The following is a 25,188-nucleotide window of genomic DNA, read 5'->3' on the forward strand; positions in this document are numbered from 1 at the left end:
CCGTAAAAACAGTACTATATTCACAAAATATTTTTTATTCAACTTTTCGTAATACTTTTAGTCCAACAGTCATTTAAACTATCTGTATTCAAACCAATAACAATTATCAATAATAATCTCATAAAAATGCAACATTTTCCTATACATTTAAATTACATATACTGAAAGCCACAATAAGTACAATTAATATCTTATAAATATAATCACTGAACAAAGGAAATAAATATTTCTTTAAAATATTTTAATTACTGTTAAAGGTTTTTTTTTTAAATGTCACTTGGTCAATTACTTGGTCCACGCTAGTGGGTCATCTTTTAGGTCCGCCCTGTATAGTTTTTTATCTTGGGCGAGCAGCTCAGCGAATTTCGACACTAGGGGATCCATACCTAAAAAAAGAGAAAATAGGGTAATGAAAATAGATCTATTCGCGTATTTAGAATCTGAAGCGATACCTTTCTTTATATTTGATTCAATCTAAGTCTAGTAATTTTTAAATACAATAATTTACTTGAAGTGTAATACATTTTTTTGGGGTTAGAATTAAGCGCACTTTAAAAAAGAGTAAAATTACTTTAAAAAGAAATGAATATACATCAAAAAAATATTTCAAACTTTCATAAGAGGTGATGCACAAAAATTATTATATACCACTTTTCATAAACAAAACGCACTTTGAGAAAATAACATTAGCTCGAGATAAAATCTGATACAACACGAAAATAATCGCAGACACTAGACATTTTTATAGGTTAGTTTCCGACAAGAAACAAGTGTGTGTGCGTAAAATAAAGTAAAATAATGAATAATATGTGCAAAGAATTTATCGTCGATCCGCAATACGATGAATCTGACAGCGATAATGCAATACCTCTAAAGCAGAAGCCAGCGAAAAAAAAAGTGTAGCGGCAACAAATGATCTTCAATAAGTAAGTCAAAGTGCGAATGTGCCATTTTATAGTTTGTTTGTTTAAAATAGAGTTACGTTCACTCCGTAGATAGTGAAAGTGTTATGATAAAGTCAGAAATCAAGAACATTTTTATGTGGTTACATTGGTGCGTACGAATCACAGATTTGTTTTTGAGTCAAAAAAATGTAAATATGAAAAACTGGCCTTATTCCAAATTTTCTTCTAGTTGTATGCCCTTTTCCAACAGACTAGTTATTTTTAAATCAAAACTTATGTACATAAATCCTAAAACAAAAGTTTCGGTGTAGGGATTGGTATAGGTGGTAAAAAGAGGGATCAGTGATATCTCGTTTTAATATTTTAGGGTTTTAAGGGTAAGGATATGTCATAATTTTCAATTAAAGTTAAATAATTTTCGGGAAATTTGTCTTTTAGAATTTTTTAGATATCCCTCCCTTTAGGTATCCCTCAAAAAAACTAGTACGGAGTGGAAGTACTGATTCCATCCATTGGCAACAGTATTTCTAATGTGTAACTCCCCTTTTATTATAGTGGAAAGGATGCTGAGAACTTCATTCAAAGCGAAAATATGTGGAAAAAAATTACTTCTTATAAATCAATGGAAGGATTAAAGGTTACTTTCAGATGTACAGGTGGTAGATATAGGAAGAATGAATGTTCTGCAGGAAAGTATCTATTTTATCACTCTGAATGCATGAAAGTGAGTCTTTTTGAAACAGAAGATGAGCATGCAAATCACGAAGATAACAGCAGAGGGCTTTCATCATCAGCAAAGTTATTAGTGCGTCAGCTGTATAATGATGGCATAAAAAACCTAAAGCCATAATTGCAGCCTTCCGTAGTCGGAATGAACAACCGGAATGATCACAGTTGAAAACATTTTTGACTTCATTACGCTCAAAAGCTCTTGGATCATCTACTATTTCTGCAGGAGAATTACAGAGCTGGTGCATTACTAACTCCACAATTCCAAATAATGAAGATCAACCGTTTGTATTAGGTAAGTCTCTTCTACTTAAATTAATACTTCTACAAATATTAACGCATATCAAGAAAATCCAAACTAATGCCACATACAAATTAATTTGGCAAGGTTATCCAGTTCTGATAGTTGGAACATCAGATGTTTGCAGAGTATTTCACCTGCTTGCTGTTGCAGTTTGTTATAGCAAAACAGAAGCTGATTTCTCCTTTATATTTAATTCACTAAAAAAATCATGTTAAAGTCTACATGGAACAATTTGGGAACCAAATGTGCTGCTTGCTGATGCTTCTGTTGCAATCACAAATGGATTTAAAGCAGTATTCGGAATACCAGATCGAAGAATTCAGTGTTTTTTTCATGTTTTGAAAAACATTGAGTCAAAAATTCGAAATATTAAAAAAAATTAAATTATTAGAGATATTCATGCCCTACAAGTCAGTATAGACGATGAGACTTTTACAGCTGCTGTACTTCTATTCCTAAAAAAATGGCATGGTGTGGGTGACGATAAACCAAGTATAAAGAACTTCGTAAATTATTTCGAAAAGACGTGGCTCGGAGAAAATCAATGTTGGTACGAAGGTACCAGTGATCAATTTCCAAGCACTAATAATGGACTGGAATCAACAAATTCCGTCATAAGAAAAGAACAGACTCTAAGAGAACGACTTCCTGTAGGTCAGTTTCTGGAAGTTTTGAGAGTTGAAAAATGGTCGTATGAACGTAACCCATCGAACCCCAATCACAAACCATTTGCTGCAACCATTAAATTAACAACAAAAATATGGACAGAAGTTTATCAGTGGGTAAAATTAAAACCAAAAATGTTTGAAGAAAAAAAAGATGAAAGAACTTTTTTTTATTATACAAAATCAACGAATGGCGCAGAAGTGTTAACCCAAGAAGACATCACAATGTGGAAAAATACCCACTTGAATTGGGAATGTTTTGAAAGTTTTCGTAAATTTCAGAAAATAGTTAGAATAACTGTCTATTCTGACAATGACAAAGTAACATCTCAGTGTACTTGCTCAAGTTTTTTGAAACAGTATGTATGCCAACATTCTTTGGGTTTGTTAGTCATTTTGAAGCGAGAAAAGGTACCAATAGAAGCGAAAAATGTACCTCTTGGCTTAAACAGAAAGAGAGGAAGGCCGTCCAGAGCAAAAAAGGCTCTAATAATTCAGTAGAATTATAGCCTATTTCACACATATTTGTTTTATGATACTTTTTTATTCATACATAATATACATAGTTATGTAATAATGCCAGTACCCTTTTATTTTTTTAAATAAAAATATATAGAAATTATATTATAAACTCGTGTATATTATATACACGTCCATTAAACTTTGTTAATTATTAATCCCAATCGAAACTTGATTTGCTTGCAGAAAATTTGTAAAGTAACTTTCTTGGCAATGTGGAAGCGCTAAAATTCGATACAGATACGTGATAAGTGAACATTTTTATATTTTTTTTTTAAATAAAAAAGATTGCTATTGGCTCTTTGAAACAATCTACTTACATAGAATTTTAACTAAATAAACCGGGAGAGAGAGGCTGAGAAAGTCAAGCTACAAATTATGTGCAAGTCACCCAGCCAGCCTAATCCAGAGTACGATTCTGTTATTTTATAGTGCGCAAGCCTTAGGTTTAAATGTACCCATTCCATAGTGCGAATGTATCATTTTGCAATAAAAAAGGTTAAAGTTAAAACGTATCTAATTCAAAGTGAGATTATATCATTTTATAGCGACTAGGCTAAAAGTTAACATTCGCCTACCGCAAAGTGTGAATCTGCCTTTTTTTAGTTTGTAGGTACAAAGTTAGAAGAATTTTTAAAAGTGCAATTATATATTTCCCATTTTTTTGTATACCCAAGAGCTGAAGTTTCTACCCTTCATCTATCGGCTCGTTCCTTCTTTTCAATATCTTACTTAAGTTTATTTTTTATTGGAAATTAAAAGGTAGGAAAAACCTATTTATTTAGTAAGAAAATCGAATTTGAGCCAACGTTTCGGTAGTTACATCTACTACCGTTATCAAGGTTAATAAAATAAAATGAGATTAAATCTATGAAACTACTTATTTTTTTGCATCTCTTTGATGCTTCTCAAGAACAATTATGATTCAAAAACTTTTTTTGAACTGACACTTTTTTGACTTTGATAGATTGTTTCAACAAGTAACAAAGAAAATACAAAGTCTACTTTTTTATTAGTTAAAAGGTGTGATTCGACTATAATTTAATAATAGAAAATACGTGAAATAAATATTTAATTTTAAGAATTTCTAGTTCTACCCCTCTCTTTAGCAAAGGAATACACACGTATTAATAAAAACAAGTAGGTATGCCTTTATCTAAATTTAACATTATAAATACACTTTTCTTTAATGTGCGTAATTATGAAATTGGTTTTTTTGCTCTAATTGAGGAAGCAGCCCAGTTTATTCTATGGTTATTGTCAACTGCATGTTGTATTATTTTTAATTTTTTAAAATCATTGTGTTTTATGTAAAATTTATGATCATTCATTTATTCTTTTTGGTAATGGTCTACAGATTTTAAATATGTAAAATTTACCATAAGTACAAGAAATATTACATTTTTATTTCGTGATTTAAAAATAGTTTTTATGTTAAATTGTTAAGTCTTAATTTTATCAGGGAGACCAGAAATAAATGATAAAATAAGATTTGTCGCAAAAAGCGGTTGATTTAATTTTATACGCAGATTATTAAAGTCTTTAAAGGATGTTTCCCAAAAATTCTTCTGGATAATTATTTTGTATTAAAACTTTTTTAATATAATTTTTTTCAGTTGTTTAGTTTGTTACCAATAATGTTTGCACGATCGTACAAAGTTTTAACCGCTCCTGTCTTTACCATTATTGGCCGATTAGAATTAAAATTGAGATATCTATTAGAATGAGTTAAGTTACGATAAATTCTAGTTTCAAAATTTTATGAAACTTTTTTTATTAAAATAGCAAGACAAGGAAACTAGACTCCTTTTCGAGAGTAAATTTTATAGTAGACTCTTTGTAGTTAATATAATTTAAAAAAGAGTCTATTTCGTAATGGTGATATATTGAAAAAATATCATCAACATATCGCCACCATATTTTAGGTTTTTTATCAAATATATTAATAATTTTATATTTGAAGAATATATTACCTGAATTGCTGAAATAGGGGAACGAGAACCCATAGCCATACCAAAATTTTGTTGATAAAATTCATTATTATATTTTAAACAGATAGTTTTTATACAATAGGTTAAAAGTTCTAAAATTATATTAAAATTTGGTGTTATACGTTTCGTAAATTATTATCATTCTCTAATTTATTTTTAAATATTTTTAAAGTTTTGTCAACGACATTGTAGAAATTTTTTTTCTGAAAAGTTTTGAGTTTTTAATGTACGACTAAAAATTATTAGTGTATGCAGAATTTATTACTTAATAGTGGTAATATTACTTAATTTATTCAAAGATAAAAAAAAACTAAGTGATCAAGAATAAAAAAAGTTATCGCAAATCTGACTAATTAAAAAAAATAAATAAAAATTTTAATAAAAAAACAAACATAGATAAAGAAAGTACAGCTTATTTTAAAGTAAGCAACCCGCAAAAAAATCAAACTACAAATAAAAAATTACAAAATAAACTTCAATTATTTTGTATTTGTAATAAAAGCTGCCTAAATAAATAAAAAGTTTGTGAATTAATGAAAAAAATATGAGAAAATCAATTGGTTTAAACAAGTTTTTTATTGACAGTCTTGGCCATAATAGTTGCAACTTTTAGGAATTTGAAATATTTATCATAGGTTTTCGTTAATTGTAAAATCTTAATAACTATCTCTTGAATTAACTACTGCTTGCATTCTTCTAGGCATTGATTCAATTAAATTTTCTATTATTGTTCGGTCCATACTGTTTAAGTTTTTGAAATAACTCGTCAGCATTTTTAACCGTTCCAGAGTCACGAATTTTGCGATCGAAAAGTTTCCATAAATTCTCAATCGGATTTAAATCGGGACTTTCGGATGGCCACTTTAATAATATAATTTTTTTCTTGCTCCAACTATGCCTTTATCAACTTTGAAGTGTGCTTACGATCGTTGTCCTGTTGAAACACAGAATTAACTGGCAATAATTGAAATGTCTAGGGGTCCATTACATCCCGCAGAATATCTCGATACATGAACCGGTCCATTTTACCTGCCACCCGATGGAAAGGCCCCGTACCATATTAAGAAAAGCACCTCCACATCATCACGTTACCACCTCCATGCTTAATTGTTGGTCAATTATATACTTCTTACTCAATCTTTGGCTCTTTGTACTATTTCATCACTAGCAAATTGTGGCCGAAGTTTTACGTTTTTCTTCCTCAGTAACGGTTTTTTTGCAGGTCTGTAGCCCTTAAGACCACTAGAACATAGTCTTTTTCGTACTGTCCTTGCCGAGATATTGGAAGGCTCACTTTTATTTAGTGTTTGCAAAATTTGGGATGATGAAAAAATGGGTCATTATGGGCAATATTTAAAATTATCCGCCTCGGCAGTAATAGCTTTAGACCTTCCAGACCTTTTTTCTGAAATCGTATTACCAAATATTTTGTATCTTTTAATGGTTTGGAAGTTTCAATCTTGTAGAAATTTTAAATCCCTCATACCCTATTTGTAAAAGTCTCTAATTCTCTGACGAATATCGCTAGAATATGATTTTTCTTTTGCCATCTTAACGCAAATATATCGCTAATCGTTATAAATTTAACTGACCTGAACACTGGCTATTCAAAAACTGCATAAAAAATGCATATTTATAAGTTTAAATAGACAGTTCCAAGTATTTTGACCAGGACATAAATTGAAAATATTTCTTATCGTCCAAACAAAGATAAGATAAAAATATATTCTGTGGGATTTTGTTTATTTAGTAATGGGCTATTTTTTAGGATGTATAGTAATACAAAATACATTTAGAATACTAGTAATATTTACAAAATATATATATATATCTTTCTGGTCCGCCAGTAGTAGAGGTAATTTTGCATATTTATTGTAATCATATGTGAGAATTCCGATTGACTATAACTTATTATAAACATAAAAATAGCCACTATTGTTTTATTCTAGTAAGAATGAAGTCCGCTCCTTTAAAAATAATAAATATATTGAATAAACACAACTGGGCCATTATTAATTATATAACAATTATTAATTATTATTATGGAAACATTAATTAAAACAATATTTCGTTCCATGAAAAGCAACTTTTCAACGTACATAATGTATTTAAAGTATGTACTTACTTATGAGCCCGATCTGTTCAAAAAGTGAACGACGATCAATTAAACCATTAATAATATCATAGGCAAGGCAAAGATCAATAATTTTTCTTCTATGAGATATTGACCAAAATTCATTTAATTGTGGGTTTTAATCAACAAATTTGACAGTAAAAAATATTAAATTTATTCTAAATTTTCTGAACTATTTTGTTCAATACTATCAATGTGGATCAAAAATGAAATCACATTACACATGTGCCCTCCAGTTACCAAATCTGATCAAAGCAAAACAAAAACGCTAATAAACAATGTGATAAGCCATAAGTTGGAGCTCATAGAAGATGATTTTGATAGCAGAATTTATTCTTCTGAAGAAATTGCGAAAAGAATGATGAAAATGTGATCCAATGAGATCATGTTTTATTTCCTAATGACCGCACCTACTTTTGAGTAATGCTAATCGACAAAATAGAAGCTATGGCAAATCGTCACTAGATGTGAGAAAAACACACGTAATACCCTAAGAAGATTAATGCTTCATTTTCATTTATTCATTTTATTTTACATACATTTATGTAGAATATGTGTCATGACCTTGTTGGTTCTAAACCCAAATACTTGAGCTTTTGGAAAATTAAATAAATTGTTTGATTGAAATTTCTTAAAATAGTTTCAAACGCTTTAGTCACTAATAGCAAGTACTTACCACAAGACAATACCGCAATAACCTCATCCCCATCCAAAAAGAACGCCATAAACTTTAACTCCTCCACATCGCCAGCATATACGATATCATCATATTTTCCATGACCGGCGTACCTGAACCCTTTTCCAAACAACATGGTCCAGAAATATGGAACTGCTTTGATAGGAGTGGGTTTTCCTATCATATTAAGTGCAGCTGATCGTCCATGGTATTGTGCAAGCCCATAATGACCTATAAGAATACTTAAAAATTTCTCAAAATCTCACACTATATAGACTTACCTATGGCAGATTTTTGATTATGATGCGACCAAACTGGAGCATAAGCAATATCACCACCCACATAAACGTCTGCAATATTGGTTTGTAAATATTCATTAACTTCAACTGATCCGTCTGGTCTCACATTGATTCCAGAGCCTTCCAGGAAATCGGTGGCGAAGTTGCTACCAATGCCGCAGAAAAGAAAATCGCACTTGAGGATCGTGCCGTCCGTGAGTTCTACGCTGGATACGGCTCCTTGCTCGTTTTCGTTGATTGTTTTAATTCCTGAAAGAGAATCATTTGATCATGTTAACTAATGATCCCATCATTTTTTTTAAATAAAAAATTATTCTCAATACGATTCTCAAAATATTCATCTCAATCATCCTCAAAATAGCATCCGATTATGGCAAAATTCTCTTAATTTCTACATTTTGTGATGAATGGCGAGAATTCAGCAGCGGAACTCTTTGTCTTATGATTGGAACCTTGGAGAGTACAAAATAAAGAGTTTTGGTTATTGGCAAAACTGTCTCGTAATTCGATAGACATAGAAATAGACAAGAAAAAAGATTGCAAGAAAACTTCTTTCTATGCGTGATTAGCACTCGCTAACCTTATCTCTATCACATTCGGCATCGTTCGGCTTTAGTGCGAGTATACAAGATCCGGTTTCAACGGATGCGGTAGAAAAGCAGCGGTACCGCATTGGTATGACAACACATAGGTTTAAATAGGAGGCGATACGCGTTCCTACAGCCGGAACGTGCGTTTTTAGTCATTTTCACCTAAATTATTACATTAAATATCTTGTTTTAACGCAGTTAATAATTCGCCAAATAATATTTTAGACATTCTGTAATAATTGAAAAACTTATCATTATACTGCTGAATATTTGTATAAAATTTGTCGGTTTTTTTTCTACACTACTTTCAAAATATGGATGCCTTCAATGTTTACGTTACATTGGCTCTCGGAAAATAGCTTCTGCTTCAAGATCACAAGTAATTCTAAGAAAAGAAGACATTATCTCTCTATGAAAGTCTCAAAGCATTTAAGTTTTGGAATTTTTCTTAGTGCATATCCGTTTTCAACGCAGTGTGTGTCGCCTATATCACCTGCGGTAGAAACGGATGCGTTTGAATCCGTTGAAACCGGATCGTGTATAACCGCACTTAGACATTCTTATACTACCCAATCAACAAACATTAGCCCATTTTTATGGCTAGTGGGATTTTTCATAGCCAACAATGTTAATTACGGAAATGTCATTCGACATTATCGGTCTTTTAAGTTAAGTATGCTTTGTTATTGTTTCTGTTTTCTGAAGGGAAAAGATTTAACATCTATTCCTGTGGGGACTTATTATAGCTTTTTTTTTAAATTTAAATATGTTTATTATTAAATTTATATTTTAATTTTAGTATTAAAATATAAATTGATATTATTAGTAATTTCTTAGATTTTGCCTTAGAAATGGAAGAGATAGAACAAACGATTTAATTAAGAATAGAAAGAAGAGAATTACACATACGGTTTTTCCAAAATTTTTATAGAGTAATAAAACCCATTTTATTCCATTCAGTGGAAATCACTAGGAATTTCCCAATTTCGCGGCATACGTAAGCGTAAATAAGCTATATGACCTTATAAACTTATTGATCGTTTTAAACCTGAAAAAAGTAGTTAACAAGTTAAGAGAATTTGTTGATTTTCAAATCTGCTATAAATAAAATGCGATAATGGTTTTTCCTAAGACCAATTAATTTTAGCTAATATTATAAATGACATATCCTGTATCTGAAACATAGTAGTATAGGTAGTTCAGTGAACATAACACCAAAGTTTGGCTAATATCGGAGTGTTTCGAATATTTAGGCAGTATTCCTGAAATGTTTGGTTTGGCTTTGGTATTCTCTGAATAGACTAGGTTTTATACACTTTTAATCTGAAGTATTTTGATCAGGATCTTTCGATTTTTTGACATCATCAATCGGTCCGAAAAACGCCAGAAGGAAAGAAATGGATTACTTATTTAGGATTTATACCTAGCATTGTTACATCATAACAATATTTTCAGAAAACGTATTTTACATAAGTCTATTTTCTGGCTCAAGAGTAAATTAAGAAAAAATACAAACGTCATAAAACTTACATACCACACAGATTAAAGAATTATGTCAAGATGTACAAAAGATGGGTTGAATCAAGTGTAGCCTAATTTAGCATGCTGTGTACGTAACTAAGGTATAACTTTGTTAACTCACGAATTAGGTCTAAGTACCATGCAGGCTTAATAGCATGGAAAATATTAACTGTTTTATAATTATTGTAATGTTACACACAACTAGCACTCAAGAAATATGGTACGCTCATAGTAATTAAAATGAAATTTAAAAAATTTCTGTTAATACTAACGATTTTCATGAATTAGTTTGCGCTTTGTAATGGGGAGTTAGACTAGACATTGCTTTGTACTAAAATACCGTAAATTTTGTACCAAGATACCATTTATAATTAAATTTATTTAATGGCTCAGGATTAATATTGAAAAAGAAGGCATACCGGAAATAGATGCTGTAATATATAGATCATAAGATACAAAGATCATTTATATAATACATATAAATTATATATTTTCTATCCCTAACCTTTTTAGTATGCCTAATGCAAATTACGAATATGCGAATGATACTGCCATTTAAATAGGATCATCTTGGAAAGATTTCTTTTATTTATATTTAAAGTCAAATCAAGGAGGAATCAAAGCCTTATAGGGCGAATATAAATTAATAAAAATTGAGTTCGTGAGGATTTTGCTATGAATCTTTAAAATATATAAGTGTTTTATAAGAGACAGCTGGAACTTGAAAACCCAGACCCTTCCTATAATTGGATTCAGCAAATAAAAAATTATTTTTTTTTTAATTGATTTTGACATGCAATTTATATCATTAACGAGTACCTACCTAAAGAAGAATAAAGTCTTGTTGTTGGATAAATTTAAACAGGTTTGTGTTCAAAAAGACCTTGAATTTGCATCTGATTCAGCATTTCCTCTCTTTTATAGCTGTTTTTCAAACGTTCAAATGCCAAAAAACTATTTACAATTTAAGAGAATTTCTTTTAAGTATTTAAAGTTTCTTTGCTAAGTCCGGACTGCCAATTGCCGTTTTTATAAGGCTACTTTTGATGGATTTTCTTACTCTATAAATGTTGACCATATGTGCACTATATGTAACGCAAATGTAAAGCAGACCTTTCAGCACATATTATTTGAGTGCGCCCCTCTTCGTTAGGGTCTAATTTCTTCTGATGAGGTTGCATTTAGTGTGCACAACTTTATATGCTTTTTAAACAACATAATACCTCAAAAAGTTAAACCTGTAGTTCATTACTTTTTAAATATTCTCCGACTTAGAAGCTTCATAATTAATGAGTAATTTTGTTCTTTCTTTTTGTATTTGGGACTGATTACTGGGGCTAATACTTAAGTTGTAATTATTTTTCTATAATAAACGAAAATCATAAACGGTGCTTTATGATTCAGCAGATTTCTTTATTTGGTTTTTGTTTAAAGATTATTTTTTGTAATGCCTGTACTCTATTGCTATAAGTATATATTGTATTACTTTAGAAGCAATAAAATTCTATTGTCTATTGTCTATATAGTTCAGAATTTTATATACCGGGTGTCCAGGAACTCTCCCCACAAATTTTACAGGGTGATTCTCTAACAAAAATGAGAAAAAAAATTATATGAATCTAAAACCTTCTATAACATCTATCAACTTTATGAAATATATTCTTAAAACTTCTTAAAATAGTGTATAAGTTAACCAAATATCAACAGTCTCAACCAGTATCACCAAAGCAATTCCTCTCTTCGTAATGTAAGACAAAAATATATGATTAAAATCTTTACTAATAACTTGTAACTTTTTTAATAGTCTTTAAATAATAATTTCTTTTTGTAATTGTATACCAATACCGATTCAAATAATTGTTCTCAAGGAATCAATACCATGTATCCTATTTTATGTTACATATTGTCACGCGACTTGTCTGAAACATCTTTTTCTCTACGAGACTGAATTTTCCTACAATTCTAGTCATCCGAAAAGTGTTTCGGATGACTGTGTTGTGTTTTTCCGAAATAAAACGTTTACGGTGAAAAGTGTGTAAATTCAATGTTGAATTTTTAGAAATGAACACGTTTTTTAAATTAGAAAACTATATAAAACTCTTTTTTAAGCATCTTTTATACACTTACCACTATTAGCCACGTATTTAACTCCCTTGCCTTCAAACATCTTCAATATAGCAGCACCAATCCTATTACCCCAAGAGGATCTAAAAGGTACCGCTCCTCTTCCAATCACAGTCACGCTTTTCACTTTATTTACTACATAACTGGCCGCCTCCATTCCTATAAAACTCGACCCAACTACCACCACTTCAGTTTCCGGAGTAAGTTTTGGATAGACATACCTGAAAAAATCGGCATTGAATATAGTTTCAAAATGCATATAACTTTATAGAAATAACTTACGCAGCATCTTCATAATCTTTAAAGATACAAACGTTTTTGGCAGTATTGCCTGGACAAGGAGGTTTTCTGGGGTTACAACCGGTGGCAATGTAGAGTTTGTCATATTTGATTTCTTGACCGTTTGAGAGACTGACTGATTTGTTTGATGTATCTACAGCAGTGGCAGCTACACCCTAAAAGAATTATAATAGGAACAAAATCAAATCTATAGATGAAGCATACGTTGTAAATATTGATATAGTTCGATCAATATATCTTTGCGTTGACGTCATCATTCTTTACATCTATTCAAGACAATCAGTATACTATTGTAGTAGCTTTAATACAGGGTGTCTACTATAAAAACCGCCAAACTTAGAGGTTATTATACAAGTCATTTGCAACAAAAAAGTCGTATAACATTTTTTCGAAAAGTTGTTATTTCTTCTGGTATTTAACATTTTTTGATTTTATCAAATTTCTTTGTTTTTTCATATAAACAAGAATATCTCCGTTATTCTTACCAGCACATAAAATTTAGATATACCATCTGAATTAAAAAGAATTAAATTTGCTATAATATGGGTATATTTAAGTTTTTGAGTAATTTTTATACCGGGTGTTATCAGGAGTTAAATGTAACATTTGGGAAATGTGCAAAATTAGTGGTATCTTCTTCGTTGTCGTTTTTCTAAAATTTGGTAAATAGGGACATGCTTTTTTTTCAGCAAAAACTACTGCATTTAATATGCTTTCCAGTGATGTACTTACTTTTGTGATAGCTATTTGTTTCCACAGCAAAAAAACCCCAAAAATTGAAAATTTAAAATTTTATATTTATTGACCTTTTGAGCACTAATGCGGTGAGTACTTGTAGATCTATCTTCCCCAACATAACAACTCCACAAATTTCCATTAGAAAAGCCGTAAACAAATAACATATCGCGATATTCATTCTTTAAGAAAAAGGCAGGTTTTCCTTCTTTTGTAAATGGCAATGAATCCGCAAAAGAAGTAAATAAATAATGCCTAGTTTCACAAACATTGAATATCGGGACATCTTCAACAACTCATCATCAACCTGCGATTATGACAGCTGTTACTCGCCGCATTGGTGCTGCATTAAAGATTCACCATTCTACTGTACATAGAGTTCTTAAAGATGAAGCAACATTTACAAGAGCCGGAATAATGAATTTATGAAATAACCATATATGGCATACAGAAAACCCTCATGCGACTGTTGTTTCACATTTTCAGCATGAGATAAGGGTCAACGTATCGATAGGATTAATGAGAGGTCGCCTTTTCGGGCCTGTAATACTTCCTGATCGGCTCAATTACAATGAGTTTTCAAATTTATTAAATAATGACCTTGTTGACTTTCTGGAAGAAATCCCCTTAGCCGATAGACAGGAACTTTGCTTTCAAATGGACGAATGCCCAGCCCATAATGGCAGAATTGTGCAAAATTCCTTGAATCAATGCTTTGGGGAGAAATGGAACGAAAGATACGGTCCGGCAAGATGGCCGCCCAGAAGCCCTGACCTTACGCCCCTTGACTTTTATGCCTGGGGCACATTAAAATCTAATGTTTATAGTATTAACATTATTACTCGAGACGAACTAATTAATCGAATTAGTGTGTGCAATCGAATTAGTGTTGCAATAAAATGCGACAAAAACGCGTTGAAGCTGAACGGGTTGTTGACAGTGTCAGAAGAAGATGCATCAAATGTATTGAACAAGAGGGAAGACATTTTAAACAATTGTTATAATTTTAGGTTTGTTTAATGCAATTTTGATTTTTTAATTTTGGTCAATCAAGAAATATAAAATTTGATAATTTTCAATTTTTGTGGTTTTGTTTCTTTCGCCCATGATATTGCTGTGAAAACAAATGGCTATCACAAAAGTAAGTATATCATTGGAAAGAATATTAAATGCACTAGTTTTTGCTTAAAAAAAAACATGTCCCTATTTACCAAATTTTAGAAAAACAAAGAGTAACAATATATACTATATACCTAGTTACTCTTTGATAAAAGATTAATGCGACGAACCAACGAGCCTGTTTTTGGATTTGAGGTTAGCTTAGACCATTGACAACATATCTGGTAAACAAATATCATAAGCGAATAGGCAGGTGTATTTAAAATTAATATAGTCGAGTTCTTTAACTTTTTTAACTAGATAATGTAGAAAACAAATCACTTTTTAAAACTTAATTATTAGTTTATTTAAAGTTTTAATGATCACGTGAACGCAAAGATTCGTTGATCGAACTATATGCGCGTATAGTTGCCGTCAACGATAATCTATTTTCTGTGATGTAGAACTGTAAGAGTCCGAACGGATTAATTAATGTAATTAGGAAACGTATCCGCCAGCGTTATACAGGTTGTTTCATAATTAGTGGAACAAAGTTAGAGGGGTTGTAGATTGCCTCAAAATAAACAAGTTTGCGCGATAAAGCCCTATCCGAAGATGATGCCTCAAAAGTCTCAATATTAGACGAATGGCTTATTATATTGAATTAATGTAGCCCTATTTTTTTAAAGGAAAAAAATCCAAAATATTTGTAAATATTTGTTTATACCGGATAAAAATTCTGACTAATCCGCCCACAACAAAGGCTATAAATTACATGTAGCGACAATATATTTTTATATATGAAATTTGTTACCTTAAGTACGTTAATGTCATGATTCTTGTAGAACTGGTCGTCCCTGAACTGCGCCTTGATTATATCAAAATCCATCTGTTTACTAACTTTCACCCTATCATAAGGCAAATAGTTCTCTTTCATGACAAAATCTATCTCACCAGTAAAGCCTTAAAAACCATTATGTTTAGATATAAAACAACTGATTTCTTACACAACAAACCTTCTTGCCTTAACGCTTCTACTGCAGTAGCTCCCGATGGTCCTCCACCAATAACAACAAACCTCTCCCTAGTGAAATGCGATTTCTTCCCTAAAGATTTTACACGTTTGTTGCTAATGAGTTCCGCCCTCTTAGCTCTTACTTTTACATTTCCATCTTCTACAGTGACTTTATAGCAAGGCAGGGAGTCCATTCCAGGAAAATCTTCGATGTCGCCGGTTTCCAAGTTGAAACAGGCGCCGTGCCATTGGCATCTTATCCTACCATCGCCCAAAGCCCCGCTGACTAATGGCGCCCCATAATGGGTACATTTGGAGCCAAGAGCGCTGATTTTTCCATTTTGCTTGACTAGCAGAACTTTGTGTTCTTCCAGTTCGACGGTTTTCATTTCGTTCTCTTTGAGGTCCTGTATTTGGCACACAACCCCTTCCAAGAATTCGGAATCTGCTTGTTTTTCATTTTGGCTGGATCGATCTGTGAGACAGAAATAATTTCTTTAAATTATTAAAGATTTACTCTAATTAATCCATAATTTCATTAATTCTATATTTAAACACATATTTCATACATAGAATGTGCTAACTCATTTATATTTAATATCTACATTTATCTTTTACACACTAATATCGATAACGGTGAGACTAAACTACGTATGAAAATTAATTTCCAAGGCACGTATTATGATAAAATTGCAAATTTAAAAAAATATTAAAATTCTTGGCGTACCTGCCAACTTATCCAAAGAAAACCCCCGAATTGTAAGAAATTCCTGAAAACGATTCTTCAAGGTCAAACGCCGTAAATACCAAAATGCGGTTCTCATATTTTTAGTCATGGTGCACGTTTTAATGTCCTACAAAGTACCTACAAAGGAGGTCAAGATTTTTTTTCAAGATGTTTTTATACTAGACAAGTGCAGCATCATGACCATTTAATTTGTGTTATATGTATAATTGGAGTTTAATACATAGTTCAACGAATGTAAATGAAATAATTAATGATTTATAGCAATTTAAAAATTATTTTAAGTTTATAGGACATTAATTTCAAGCTTTGCCCCATTGAAATAATGAACCTACCGGTTTGCCGATTTGAAAAGTCTTGAACACACTGAATGGTATTTATGAAATTACCTTGACAGCATAATGTTTTAAAATTTTTCAATGGTACTATAAAGGTGTGTAATATTAGGAAATATTTTAGGTTGTACTAGTTAGAGAGGCACTTTTTCTCGTTTGATTAGGTTATTATTACAATAACAGCACATGCACACAAATTAAATATTTCTACTTTTGACAAAAAAAAACGTTTATACTTAATTCTTCAGGAGATATACTTTAATGTTCTCTAAGGATTTTTGCATGCATGAGTGTGATTTTGTGATTACTATTATATGTAACATAATTAAGCCACATGAAATACAAATATCTAGTAGGTGATGTAAATAAGTACATGATATTTATTATTCTCTGATCTGAAAAATACTGAAGGTAATTTACATTCAGGTATGTACAGCCTTACAGGCATCAGAGAAAGAACTGCCTATTCATGGTTAATAATTTTTATCATAGACAGATCGTCTCTATTGATTGTATGGTTTTGCTTGAAACAGTTAGGTCTAGATGCAAGCTTAGCTTGGTTGATGATTAAGACCGCCGTTCTACTGATGAGTAATTCCTGATATTTATTGAAGTTATTTTTATATAATATTATTTCCTCTCAAATTAATTTTTTTAAATATCATTTTAAGGGCATCTAATTAACCAAATTAAAAAGAATCTTAAAATATTCAGTTAAAGTTAATTATTAGTAAACATTCTTTCAAAGACCTTTTTTCTGATAACACAACATTCTATATAACTTATACTAAGGATTCTCAAGAATTCCATGAAGTAATAAAGAGTAGAAAAATGAGAAGAGAATAGAGTGATATAATGTTCCTGGAAGTATTGGAGGTACATGAAATACCTAAAAATCCTGAGCATGCAAGTCTAGTATATATTTGTAAATCTTATTTTTATAGACCTATTTCAAATGATGCTATTACTATGATATTTATGGCTATTACTATGAAACGCACCGAAGTATTTCATACTTTCATGTCTATTAAAGGCTGAAATGCTGTCTTGAGGTACCAAGTAATGAAATTCTTCAATAAACTGTCATTTCATTGAAATATTTGTTTTTCCAAATTCTTTTAACTAGCAGCAATATAAGTACATAAAATGATAAACTTATTTATAGGCATCCCAAAATATACAAAATTTTAAATTTCTAAATTCAATAGGGCTTACATAATATGTTACGTGCAACATTTTCATTTTTATTGTAATATTTTTCTTGTAATTTTTTGAATTAAATACCTGGTTAAGCCAAACAACTATGTTGAACTTCGACAAGTATAAAATAAAGGCCATTTATTATTGTTATTATAAGTAAAAGAATAATCAAAATTCCAAATTTGATCAATTCACAATGGATAGGTGTTATAATAAATGTGTGCACAAATCAACAAATTTCAAATTCTATTACTATTAAAACCTAAAGCATACTTAAAAAGATGAACGAAACACCTCAACATGTGAGCATTTGACATTCATTCAGTAAATGAATTATATTGTATTTTAGATATCTGAAGAAACTACTTTTTTATAAATTTACTACACAAATATTTGAGGAAACATCTGCCAATTTGAATACTTTGGACTTTACTTTTTTCCTAGAAGTAGATTGGTCACCATACTGGGTTATAAATTAAAGCAAAGAAAATATACTTAAATCATATTTAAGGTAAGGTAATAATTAGATTTTAATTACCTTAGTTAGAGGGTAAAATATTAAGAAAACAAAAGTGGTTCTCTTTCATATTGAATTTGGCAAGAAAAAATCTAGACATAAAACAAAACATTCAAATAATGAAACAAATTCAGCAAATTAGGATAAGGTCAGAATGTATGTACATAAACGTTACTGAGGTCATTACTATAAAATGACCTCGGCAATAAGAGTTATTTATTTAAACTGTTTCACATTTAAAGTAATTCTTATTTAAGGAGGAATTTAATTATAGATTTTCTAATTTAATTAGTTTAACAGATTTCTGAGCAGTTAGTATCTTTTCTGTGATAAACCACTCTCTGATACCATATTACTCAATAAGAGCAAAATATATTGACTTAGCATCACCTTTTTAAAATCATCATTATTTCCAGATATATTCCAATTTAGAATATGCTTTAACACCATAACTGTAAAATGGTTGACAAAGCTCAAAAAATAGTAGATAGTTGCAAAGAGATACAAATAGAAATGAGAAAATATACATAGAACATGAGAACATACAAGAAAGTAAAAATTCTTGTATAACATACAAGAAAGTTATACAAAATAAAAAATGTACACAAACAAAAGGTAAAAGAACTCAATCTTAAACAGAACCTTAGCATAGGTCTGTGTGAAGATCGATCCCCTATATATATATCTAGAAATTAAATTGTAGTGCATAATTCTATTTCAGTTTTGGAAAATGGTAAATAAGGTCAAAACTCGACATATTTTTTGAACACAAATAGTTTTTCTTCACAGTCCCTAACCTCTTCAAAAACCATGTATAATCTTAAATGTAAAAAATGTCAAAAATAGATGGTGCAGGTAGTCATAAACATGATAACCACATGTCCTGCATACTGAGCCAAATACTGAATCTCCTGTCATTGTTTATTATTATATTCAATTAATGTGCATAATCAAGTGGAAATTATGAAATAGCTTTAAAAAATTTCAAACACCAGAGGTTAAAAATCATCCAAAAACTGATGAATTATGTTTTCTTTAAGACAGACTATCTCCATAATGTAAATGAATGCTAAAGTCAGGCTATTGAGTCTGATAAAGTATGGATAATACAAAGCACTGGTGGCAAGCTTATAGACTGTGGCACACTGTATCCTACTACAATCCCTTAATGACATGGGAATATGAGGCATAACCAAATGATCTCTTTACATCTTATGTACCTTAAGTGACCATTATGAGAGTACTAAAATAGGACACTCTCAGTGACAAACTCAATGTGGGGTGTGAGGTGCCACAGGGCCCAGTCCTTGGGCCAGTCCTTGATATAGATCCCTCACATCTTGACAGCAGTGGAAAATTGTTCTACATTATGTTTTGCAGGTGACAATGGTAATCATCAGTGATTCCTCATGGGAACTAGTATTTTAAAAAGTAAAGCAAATATTTTTACATGAAAGTTTGCTTTTCCTGAATGTCGAGAAAAATTTTTTTATTACATTCACCTTATCAACTCAAAACTCTACTGGATGCACACATTATTTTACATAGGTAATTATAATTACAATTCAGACACAAAATAGAAAGAGTCAATCAAAAGACACAGAAAGTATGAAAGCTTATATACAAACTTTATGAACTCTGTCATTGCCTACCTTATAATACCTTAAAAATGGTACATTGTGCTCTGGTAGAGTCGGTAATTAATTATCGGTTAATAGTGTGGGAAACTACTTGCAAAACATATCTCAAAAATTATATTTATTTATTTAATTACAGTATCAACGGCCAAAAGCTACTTACAGATACCAACCTAAATACTAAGTAATATAAAGTATACTAAGTTAATAGAAAAAAAACAACTAAACACTACAGTAAAATGTACCAACTAACTCATATCTGACATTTACATATTAAAATAATAAGTAACAATCATTAGAATTGCATAATTAAGAGTATTTAAAGTTAATACAAAAACCAAAAAAAAAAAGTAGCTAACAAGAATATCTTAATTCTCCTCTTACTCAAAGAGAGCCTGTCAAACACCGACAATAAGTGTTCATTGTCGCAACCTCTAGGGGATAAACACCAAATTTCCTGTAAAACATACACTTCAGAAAGCTCCTTTGGACCCCTTCAATCAGAACCATCCAAACGTTATATAGGGGAGACCATATGATGGAGTTATACTCCAACACCAAGCTATCAAAAAGATGGAGGCTGACATCAATGCTAAGCTCCTTGGTGGTTCTAGCAATAAAGACGGAAATCTTTTGGGCACTGTCAACCTTGGACAAAATGTGAGAAGAAACAGATAAATTACTATCAAAAATAAGTCCTTTTGTTCAGTTACTCTTTCTAGTTCCACATCATTTAATACATAACTGAATGCTATAGGGCTACTATTAAGGGTAAACAACATGCAAGCACACTTACTGACATTTCATTTAAAGCTATGAATGTCACACCAGTTAGCAACATCAGAGAAATCATTTTGTAAGTTGTGACAGTCTTCAATGCAGTCAATCTGTAAGAAACACTTGAAATCATCAGAAATTAGAAGACACTTTGCTTTTTTAATGTTCCATATTAAGCCATTAATGGATGCCAAAAATAAAGGGGGACCAAGATTGGAACCCTAAGGAACCCCAGAGGTGCTCTTAAAGATAAATAAAATAATCTTTATTGTATGCAACAAATAAATTACATCTATTCTATATACATACAAAGGTGGAAAGTACTGCTAGGCGTGTTTTAATAACCACCACAATAAATAATAAAAGCACATAGTACAATTTTCTTAAAAATAAATTTCAACAAAAATGATTCAGAGACCCAACCAAATCAGAATCAAAGTTACACCCGTATTAAAATATCAGCAGTCTCCAAAAATTTTTTAAACATTTAGACTTAAAAGAGGTCATGCCTAAATCTCTAATTTCTGCAGGTAGGCCATTGTAAATACAGGCAGAATTTCAAATATGAAAGAACTTTTCAGAAATTCAATCTTATGCTAGGGGATTGCCACTATGCTTTTATAGTGAATATTTACATTATGTGTATCTCCCCTTTGAATAAGGAATTCTGACAGATATTCTGGTTCATGAAAATTAAGTAATTTATGTACAGTGCAGCTTATACCCAAAAATCTTCTTTGGGCCATATTAAGACTATAGACCTGCTTTACATGCTCACTCACATAAATCACCGAGGCAAATTTCTAGTAAATCTTACACAGGAAGTTTGAATTTTCTGGATTTTATATTTATTTTGTTCAGTTAACAAAAAAATAAATGACCTAGATGCCTTAATCTCAACGAATTGGAATCTCTTCAAGTAGACCTAATCAATTCAATAATGTATGTAACTACATCTAAGTCTGACAAAGATTTTAAAATCATGCAGTGTCTCACTCTATCAAAAGCTTTTTCCATGTCAGTATATATAATGATATAGATTTATGCTTAACACTCCATATTAAAAACACCATATAAGCCATAAAATAAATACTAGAAATGTTCTCCTTAATAGATCTAATAGCTTAGCTTGTCAAAGACATATTCTTTGCACTGGACCAAAAGTGTATAATGACCTACCACAGTGTCTAATAACAAAGCCTTATAAACAAATTAAAAAAGATATTGTAAAATGGATTATTTCAATTAATTCTAGAATTGTCTTTTTAAAATGAATTACTCATTTGTTTTTCATTTTAGTTTGGGCATTAAAGTGGACTTACTAATATAGCTTTTTATATTGATAAATAACCTCAATCATTACCACAATTTTTAATAGCATAAATAGATCACACAATACCTTATGGCAGTGTTACTTAAACTTTTTTCGTGACGGAACCCTTTTATAAAACTAAATTTTTAACGGAACCCTAAACTCCAAAATCAAAGCAAAAGCAATTATGTGAATTGTTTATTAATAATCATACAAAAAAAGATAGATACAGGTCCACTTTAATACATCCATTCATTTATTATGACTACTGGTCTACCGGAGCTATAGAGTCTATGGAGCCCTACCGGAGGTTTCGCGGAGCACCAGGGCCGCGGAGCACACTTTGAGTAACGCTGCCTTATGGTATCATCGTGAGTTCAAAAAGATAAAAGTGATTATACAATTGTTACAGTGTATTAGTTTAAGTTGAACTTATAAAAAGCTGTTACTGAAATACATAATAAATAATAATAAATAAATAAAATAAATTAATTAAAATGAGATTTGTTACACTATTTATTTTTTTAGAGCAAGTAGAATATTAAATATAGGTAGTATAATATTAATAGGTTTGCTTTAAAAATAGTAATTTTTTGTTATTTGCCGATGATATAAAGTTTTATAGGGTGATCAGTTCAGAACAAGACATGGTTCTCTTGCAAGATGATCTGAATAGATTGTGTGAATGGTGTGTTGGTAATAGTTTGGCTCTGAATGTGGGCAAATGCAGTTACATTAGTTTCTACAAAAGAAACAAACGGGTAACTTTCTCCTATACTATTGATAATGTTAATCTTAGGTACACTGAAGTAGTAAAGGACCTTGGTATGTTTTTTGATGAACAATTGAATTTTAATACCCATGTAAATACTATTATAACTAAAGCATCTAAGGTCCTTGGTTTTGTCCTGCGCAATTGTAAGGATCTGTCGGTTCAAACTTGCAAAAGGTTGTAATATCACTTGTTGTCTCTTTGTTGGAGTATGGATCAATAATTTGGTCTTCTCTGTACATGAATAATTGTATGGCACTGGAGAGGGTTCAAAATAAATTTCTACAATTCTGCCTTTATAAACTTCGCATTCCAGTTCCTAATGACCATTGTTATGATGAAGCAATGAACTTGCTGAACATGCGGAGTTTACTTAAGAGACGCACTGAGAATGATTTGGTGTTTATTTATAAACTTTTGAATGGCCTTGTGATTTGTCCCGAACTACTTAATAGGATTTCATTTAATATTCCATACCATAATCTGAGGGCAAATTGATTACTTTCTTTGCCTTATCATCGTACCAACTATGCTATGCACTCGCCTGTCGAAAGGACCTTGAGGCTGGTAAACTCTACTGGAATTGAAGTTTTGGGAATTTCCTTATTGCATTTTAGGAGTCTTATTAAGAGTTTGTAGGATTTTGTTTTTTGAATTACCTAATTTTGCTCCATGATTAATGATTTGAAATACATTTGATCATTGTCATTGATAATAATATATTTTGTTTTTTCTTAGCTAATTTTGCATTGTTAATTGTTCTGATTTTGAGAGAATATTGTTACTACTTGTAAAACGGTTTAATTATCCTTGGTATTAAGATTAAGTCTGATAATTATTGTTAATTAGTAATTAGTGGTTAGGTAGTATAGCTTTTATTTCTTTTTCAGAAATATATATATTTTTTGTAATGGGGTTGATCCCGTGTATAAATAATTAAATAAATAAATAAAATAAATAAATAGTGATGCTAAACATAAGCCCCAAGAGTAAAAATTCCATACCAACCACTGTAGAACTAACTCAATTCTCACAGTGATTTCAGTATAAAAGCTTGAGGACACTTAAATAGACATTACATATTATATGAAGCTCAAATATCAGCTTGCTGTAAATAAATAGAATCAAAAAACATGCACTCAATGAAGAATTCTTAAAAGTTTAGTTACCCATAATTATTCCTAAACATTTTTTGTGATAACTTTTGATTTTACATTTGGCAATAAATGAGAATGAACAATAATTTCTTATATGGATGAATCCAATAAGAAATAAAAAAAAGTTAAACTTAGCTAAGCTAAGTTTCTAAGGTAAACAAACAGACAAAAAACGAACTCATGGTCTCATAAGCAAATTTTATTGGCTACACATGTTTCGCCCTGTATAAGCGGCATTATCAGGCCTTAGGAACTTAACATACAAACTTCTGGAAAAGTTACAACATGTAGTAAGTTTGAAAGTTTACTGTGTTGACGTTTTTTTGTTTGTTTACATTTTGGGTGGACTCTTGGAAAAAATGGATGAGGATTTTATATAAGTTTCTAAGGGGTTAAATAAATTAAATACTTACCACCATATTATGTATAACAAAAGATTGCAGAATACTAGCTTAAAATGAATCAGGCTTATGTATTATAATTGCACATTCATAATTAAAGAACTACTTCAGAACAAGCAACTACATTTGTAAAAACTTGCCCAATTTTTTCCTAAAACACAAGGTGATCACAGTTGCTATAAGACCCACTGAGGCTCCCAGAGCCCCTAAAATAATAAGTTGCCTTCGGAAAAGTAATTGTGGGAATACTGCAAACATATAGAAAGGAGACTTAAAATCAAAGGCTATCATTGATAATCAAATTTACATTGCGTAAACAATTGATAAAATGTAAACAATAACAAATTTGACAGTTCTTTGACATTTTCAAACAACTGTTCACGGAATCTTATTTCTAATTTAACGAGGGGCGTTCGAAACGTACTCACCAGTTTCGGGAGTTATTTCCAACTTTGAAGAGTTACAACCCATGATTCACTATTTGTATCACGTCCATTCACTGTAACTCGCAATTATTTTAACGTTTTTCGCGGGTGTTTACCGTCCCGACGATTCCGAACAAACGACCAGCAGTACACTATAGTGAAAGGAATAATTTTAGTGATTTCCTAATAATTATAACACCGAAACGAAACCATTGAAAATGATATCTTGCACATTATAATACCTATCTCAGAATTCCCAGTAATCAAGGTTAAGATTAGATTGAGGAATTGAGGTCACATGATCG

General features: G+C 30.8%; 1 protein-coding gene across 2 annotated transcripts; it reads right to left on the reverse strand.

Moving 5' to 3' along the window:
* Window positions 1-19: 19 nt before the first annotated feature.
* Window positions 20-25,188, reverse strand: LOC126750485 (apoptosis-inducing factor 3-like). Of its 2 annotated transcripts, XM_050460118.1 has the most exons (9): window positions 24,887-25,188; window positions 16,333-16,470; window positions 15,607-16,080; window positions 15,405-15,553; window positions 12,740-12,912; window positions 12,461-12,678; window positions 8,205-8,471; window positions 7,924-8,154; window positions 20-386 (listed from the first exon to the last, which is right to left on the reverse strand). In XM_050460118.1, the coding sequence occupies exons 2-9, from the start codon at window positions 16,439-16,441 to the stop codon at window positions 286-288; spliced, it is 1,722 nt and encodes a 573-aa protein (XP_050316075.1). In that variant the 5' UTR covers window positions 16,442-16,470; window positions 24,887-25,188; the 3' UTR covers window positions 20-285. The 2 variants fall into 2 exon arrangements, with proteins under 2 accessions (XP_050316075.1, XP_050316077.1); XM_050460120.1 differs by lacking the exon at window positions 16,333-16,470 and having other exon boundaries at window positions 24,887-25,183.

The sequence above is a fragment of the Anthonomus grandis genome, chromosome 2 (genome assembly GCF_022605725.1).
Source record: "Anthonomus grandis grandis chromosome 2, icAntGran1.3, whole genome shotgun sequence".
Taxonomy (NCBI): Eukaryota; Metazoa; Arthropoda; class Insecta; order Coleoptera; family Curculionidae; genus Anthonomus; species Anthonomus grandis.

Excerpts from the sequence above, each read along its gene's own strand:
- LOC126750485 (XM_050460118.1), bottom strand. The coding sequence starts at position 16,441 with ATGACTAAAAATATGAGAACCGCATTTTGGTATTTACGGCGTTTGACC. Across the intron at positions 8,155-8,204 it reads TAATCAAAAATCTGCCATAG|GTCATTATGGGCTTGCACAA; the intron begins GTAAGTCTATAT and ends GTATTCTTATAG. Across the intron at positions 387-7,923 it reads TATTGCGGTATTGTCTTGTG|GTATGGATCCCCTAGTGTCG; the intron begins GTAAGTACTTGC and ends CTCTTTTTTTAG.